The following is a 6941-nucleotide window of genomic DNA, read 5'->3' as shown; positions in this document are numbered from 1 at the left end:
AAATAATAAATTTGCGCCACATAAGTTGAACATCATAAGCCAAGTTAATAAATATTCTAGCTGACTCATTTTCTTATAATAAATTAGAATTTTTACCTCTTATAGCAAAGGTTAACACCTTATTTATTTTAAATAAATACCATTTTAAAAAATTATATTCTATAGATACCTTTTAAGGTTTATAGCAAAATATTTAATTTTGGTTACCTCCTATCCTTAAGCCACTGAATATGCTAATCAGTTACACTTTTTTTTTTCTCTCTACTTTGATATATCCCATTCTCTTCCCCCATCCCATTAAAATTTCCGATCTCCTCCTCCTTCCACCGAAATTCTTCAGCTCTTTGGTAATTTGTGCTTCACGAAATCTTGTATTTCACCTTTTTAAATTGTTCTTTCCCTTTTAGTCATCTATGTTGTTTGCATAGCCCTGTGCTTTAGGAGCATCTAGGTCTAAAAATCTTGCTGGTCCATCTATAGAGATCCATTTTGGCTTTTCACTCTTTCAAATAGACAGCAAAGGCAGACTCCACTATAACCAACAACAAAATTTAGATTTAGGTTTAACATAGGGTAAGCAGCTTTTTCTAGAGCAAATATTAGTAGAAAAAATTTAGAGATGTCTGACTTCATGCATTGATGACGGCGTAGCAGTGGGGAGATGACGGCGTAGCAGTGGGCTTGGGTTTCGATATTAAACTGATTCTTGTGCAACGCCCCCATCCCATTACAATAGATGCACTGATTCTTGAATAGCAGCCGCCCACATATAATCCGGTTGGTTTATTCTTGAACAAAGACGATGGAGTTTGGTGCTGAGCGACTTGATTTTTTGTTAACATATTTTAATGTATTTCATTGTCTTTTTTTCATTGTAATTCAATGTGTCTTGTTAAATTCCATGTATTTCATTGTATTCACTATTTTTTTTCTCATTGTATTTCAATGTATCCTGCTGTATTCTATATATTTCATTGTATTAAGTGTCTCGCTATATGCCCTGAATGTATTCATAAGTTTTTTTTAATTAATATAATTTATGTATGCAGATGTATTATATAATTTCTCTGAAGATTGCTATATTTTTGGGGTATTTTTCGGTTGAGAATCTTTTTTTTAACTGAAAATATAAAATTTGTGTGTTATAATTGAGTTTGTTGAGTTATATTAGGAGTCTATTATGGTAACTGATTCACTTTCTGTTTTAAAAATAGTGTAATTCCCTATTTTACGCCGTGAATACAGTCGAATACAGTCGAATACAATAATCTGTCAAGCTGTAATCCCATGTTTCACTCCATGAATACAGTCGGATACATTCGAATACAACAACTGATTAGCTGGACTTCCCTGATTCACGCGTATTTTTGCTACTGTATTCATGAATACAATAGCTTAAATACATCAAATACATTTATAACCACATAAAAGGTATCTATAATCCGTAATATAGCAAATGGTATCTATAGATGGCTAATTACTACTAAAAGATAGTGGTTTATGAAAAATTTCCCTTACACAACAAAAACTACATAAACATGCCAAAAATCCGAAATCAGCCAAAACTCGGCCACCAGGCCCACGTCTCGGAATCAGTCAAAAAAGACAGAATAATAATCCTCGTCCTCTCCCTAGTCTAACCATATAAAATTTGTCAAAATCGAACTCTGTTTGGTCCCTCAAATCGTCACTTAAAACTCTCCAAAACTCAAACCCTAACTCCGTCAATTTCACTTTGAAATCATCAATCAAATCCCAAAAAGGAATGTGGATTCATAAATTATAATCAAAATCGAGTAGAGAACACATACCCCAATCCATATGGTGAAAATCGCCTCCAAAATCTCCCAAATCCGAGCTCCTCAACTCAAAATATGACCGAATGAACAAACCCTAATTTTGTATATTTTTTTACCAGCTATTCTGCCTCGTTTCTCGTGCCAAACGATCCCGAAACTCGTATTTTATGCCTCCAATGGATTCCTTGTGAAATTCTAGTAAAGTTAGGCTTTTGAATCACTCAATTTGACCTTATAACGAAGGAGATATGTAGGTTTTAATATTTGCAAATAGTGCAGATTTTTAAAGGGGAAAAGACAGGAGTACCTATAAAAGTGAAACTATTTACCCTGCCCTACCCATTAAATAATTCTACCCACTAAATTATTACAATCTCCTACCTATTTAATAAATAAACGGGAATATTAAAATAACTACCCACGCTTAATGCCATACGTATAAAAATGCAAAAGCTGCTCTAAATTTCAGAAAATCAGCGCACAAAATTGAGATTTCCACCGACATTCCCTAATTTGAAGATCACTAAGTGTGAAAAAAAAAAGATCGAAGATGCTGATTCGCATCTTCTTTTCAGATTTTGATTTCGTTGTTGTCTTCAGATTTTGATTTCGCTGTTGTTTTGATTTTGATTTCGGAGCTAAACTTCTAAATTTTAGCTGAAAATTCTAATCTAGGTTTGGAGATCTGGAGATCTAGAGGTTTGATTTCGAAAAATCTGTTGCAGCTATATACTGTTGAAATTTCGAACACTGTTGATTTCGAACACTATTGATTTCGAACACTGTTGAAATTTGCATTGTTGAGATTCAATTTTGGACAAAAAAAGTGATTATAACTTCAGAATCATGGAAAATATTCCAATTCTGCTGCAGCATAGTGGAGAATGGGATGATAACAATAATTTCATAAATTTTCATGTTAATGCAATTCTAATAAAGACCTATTGGAAATTTGAACAACTTCTTAGAGAAATTGCAAAGCAACTGCAAAAGGACAGTAAAACAATAGTTATTCAGTATGCTATTGCTCAAGGATATCCACCAATTACAATTTGCAGCGATATGAGTGTTAGTGTTTACATGGAATTGAAAAAATCAAGTGCAGGGATGACAACACTTCCCCTGTGTGTGTCGTTTGCTAAAAACACTATAGCTGCAAGCACCTCCAGTTTCGATGTTGCTCCAATTTCATCAGAAATTGCAGAATTTGAAAGCACTGATATGATTACTACGTTTGATGTGCAAGAAGGAGATGACGCTATTTTAGAACTTGATGATGCAAACATCATAACTGATCAATTTCATCAAAATGTTGAAAAAGGACAAATTTATGAAGACAAGAACCTGCTGGCTCTCGTTATGAAACATTATGCAGTTAGACAAAAATGTCAATATCGGGTTCATAAATCATGCCAAAGAAGGTTCGTCTGCATGTTTCAACTAAAAAACTATGTGATACCTATATAGTATATAAGTATGCTAAATCAGTATACTATGCGAGTATGGATTGTATTGGTTTGTCTGTGTTTTTTATCAGTGATACTGGTATAGTATATAAGTATGCTATATCAGTATACTATGCGAGTATATAACTGTATTGGTTTGTCTTTGTTATTATCAGTAAAACATAATACCAATATAGTATATATGTATGCTAAATCAATATACTATGTGAGTATAGAATTGTGCTGCTTTGTCTATATTTTTTATCAGCAAATATATGATACTGATACAGTATATAAGTATACCAACATAGTATACCATGTGAGTATATAATTGTATGGATTTTTGTGTGTGTTTTTTATCAATAGAACATGATACATAACTGTATTTGTACTATAAACAGGTATATCCTTGAATGCGTGGATGAAAGATGCTCTTGGAGACTTAAAGTATCAAGCCTGCGAGCATCAAATCTTTTCAAAGTGACGGATTTCAATTCTGTCCACGGTTGTTTAACTGATAAGAGATTTTGTTCACAAAAGCAAGCTGTCTCAACTTTTGTTGCAGTTGTGGTACAAGATAAACTTGTTGACCCGAAAATCATATATACACCAACGGATATCCAAAGAGACATCCAAAAAGCATATGGTATGGACTTAAGCTACATGCAAGCATGGAGATCAAAAGAAAAAGCAATGCAATTATTGAGACGATCACCAAGTGAGTCATACAAGAAAATGTCAACATATCTTTATATGTTAGAGTACGCTAACCCAGGATCAGTGACAAGACTACACACTGAAGGAGATGGGAGCTTCTTGTATGGATTCATAGCTATATATGCATCGATTAGAGGATGTGTCTATTGTAGGCCAACAGTTGTAGTTGATGGAAGTTTTTTAAAGTCAACATATAGAGGGACCATACTCACGGCTTCTACGCAAGACGCAGAGGGTAAGAATATAATCCAATTACATTCAGTTAAAGAAACAAAAAATATTTTCAAATAATATATGATACCGGTATGGTATACAAGTATACCAACAGAGTATATAGTTGTTTTGCCACACACCTGCACCTACCTATGACTGTACTACTATATGAAATACTAAATTAATATTTTGTGTACAATCCAATTACATTCAGTTAAAGAAACAAAAAATATTTTCAAATATTATATGATACCAGTATGGTATACAAGTATACCAACAGAGTATATAGTTGTTTTGCTACACACCTGAACCTACCTATGACTATACTACTATATGAAATGCTAAATTAATATAGTGTGTTGTAATTGATAGTTTGTTCTTTGGATTTACAGGACAAATTCTACCCCTCGCATATGCAATTGTTGATTCGGAAAATGATGCATCGTGGGAATGGTTCTTCGTGCAGTTCAGAGAAACCTATGGACAAAGAGAGGGAATGTGCATTGTATCAGACAGGCATGATGCTATATGGAAAGCAACTTCAATTGTCTATCCAGAAGTCCCTCAGGAAGAGCCAAAAACAAATCAAAGAAGTATATTTTGCGTTAGTAAGAGCATACACTATTGAAGAATTCAACAGGCATATGGCAGAGTTAGAAGCTATTGATAGTAGAATGAAAACATACCTGATGGATATTGGATATGATAAATGGTCCCGGGCGCATTCCAAGGCAAATAGAACCATGACCATGACATCGAATATTCCGGAATCAGTAAATGCAGCAAACAAGCACGCAAGAGACCTCCTAGTTGTGAATTTGCTTGACTTTATGACAACATTGATTCAAAAATGGAATTACACCAATCGGAAGGATGCAGTGGAATCATTTATGAAGATTGGTGCAAAGTATGAAAAAATATTGTTAGATAATACTATCTTATCACAGATGATGACGGTATGCATTTTCAAAATCATAAAAACACTACATGTACTGTATTTTTAATTTTTTACCTTAGTGATTTCCCTAAACAACTGAATATTGTTATTTAAAAAATACTATTACTTCATATAGCTAATGACTTTTCTTAATTAAAATTATACTAGGTGTTGCCATCAACTGAATTCTTACATTTAGTAATTGATGGCCAAACAAGAAATGTGGTGCGCCTACATGAAAGAAACTGCACTTGTGGGAGGTTTCAGCTAGACGATATTCCATGTCCACATGCAATGGCAATTATACAAAAATTCCATATGGATTCATACAAGTATTGCTCGGATTACTACTGCATAGACTACTTGCTGAAAACATATGAGATACCAGTAAATCCATTGCCTGATGAAACAACGTGGCAAATTCCAGAACATATCTCTTCGCAGGTGGTACTGCCACCAAAAGGACAAATCAAACCAGGAAGACCTAAAAAGAAGAGAGGCATAGGAGGCTGGGAAGGAAATACAGTTACATGTGCACTATGCGGGAGAAAAGGACACAACCGGAGAACATGACGAAATATTCCAAAGAGAGATTGATATAACGATTCAATGTTTTTATAGAACTCATATATCGTAGAATCATAGCATTTGAATTGCAAAGAAATAAAATGCATTTCTTGCATTAGACATATATTTGGTATGATGATTCTTTGCGAAATTACTTCTTGGCAACAAATTTATATGGCTACTTGTATTTTCAATAAGAAACTGTTTATTTTCTATTTTAGTATATAAAAGTGGGATGCATTTACATCTAGTTGCTGCAGGAATAAAGATGCTAAAATATATATGTGATACCCAAGTGGTATATCTGTATACCTTATTGGTATATCTGTATATCTTATTAGTAAAATATGTAGAAATAGAAGTGGTGCTGCAAATGCAACATTTATACATACTTTGTTAACAAAATGGGCACGCTTTGCAACTCATGTCTGTATTGAAGTATAACAAATTGGAAGCCATTTACATGCAGTTATTGTACATCATCAGGTACATTAATACAAGGTGATACCCAAATGTTATATTTGTATACCTCGCCGGTATATAGTGGTATTGCACTAATATGGCTAAAACAAAATATGCACAAAAATACAAATGGTGCACCAGATACAACGTGATAACCAAAATGCGCACACTTTGCAACTCATGTCACTACTTACATCTAGTTGCTGCAGGAAAAAAGGCGAGTCAAATACAATGTGATACCCAAATGGTATATCAGTATACCTGATTGGTATATAGTTCTACTGCACTAATACACCATCTATGCTAAAACTACAGATGAACATTAAATCTTAGACCATCATCACATTCGTAAGCAGATCATTTAACTTCGCTTCATCTGCCCCTAATTTTCACTTGCAGAATCCATCAAAACTTACCCTCTGGAAAAGGAATGGACCTTGATATCCTAATAAACCAACAACTTTATGGAAGAAGCCTAAGAAAAGCCTAATAAAACAAGCTGAAATCAGAAACAAAATCAGCAAATTTTCAGCATCAGGAGACATAACTAAACTGATAACCCCCATGTACTTGAAGAAATCTATACCACATATTCTGAACCAGAATAATTAAATATGACAAAAGAAACATTAGCAACTGAAAATATTTTATAAAGGCACAAGTATCCTACAGTCTTGAATCAGCAGAAGGTCATTTACTACTAACAATACCATACTTCACCAAACTATTAAAATCCTGCAAAGTTTTCATGATACGATTAACTAAAACCAAAAAGAGACCTATACTACTTCTTGCGTTTCT

General features: G+C 33.6%; 1 protein-coding gene across 1 annotated transcript; it reads left to right on the top strand.

Annotated features, from left to right (window-relative positions):
• LOC109231547 lies at positions 2646-5684 on the top strand. Its single transcript, XM_019397208.1, has 4 exons — positions 2646-3220; positions 3646-4123; positions 4567-5130; positions 5280-5684. The coding sequence occupies exons 1-4, from the start codon at positions 2646-2648 to the stop codon at positions 5682-5684; spliced, it is 2022 nt and encodes a 673-aa protein (XP_019252753.1).

This window comes from Nicotiana attenuata, chromosome 8 (assembly GCF_001879085.1).
Source record: "Nicotiana attenuata strain UT chromosome 8, NIATTr2, whole genome shotgun sequence".
NCBI classification, from domain to species: Eukaryota; Viridiplantae; Streptophyta; class Magnoliopsida; order Solanales; family Solanaceae; genus Nicotiana; species Nicotiana attenuata.
The sequence above is the reverse complement of the archived record's forward strand: the minus strand, read 5'-3'. Positions and strand labels throughout refer to the sequence as shown.

Bases quoted from the DNA above. Each gene is read 5' to 3' on its own strand.
- LOC109231547 (XM_019397208.1), top strand. From the start codon at position 2,646: ATGGAAAATATTCCAATTCTGCTGCAGCATAGTGGAGAATGGGATGAT. The intron at 4,124-4,566 runs GTAGTTGATGGA...TTGGATTTACAG, and splicing joins TCTATTGTAGGCCAACAGTT to GACAAATTCTACCCCTCGCA. The intron at 5,131-5,279 runs GTATGCATTTTC...AAATTATACTAG, and splicing joins TCTTATCACAGATGATGACG to GTGTTGCCATCAACTGAATT.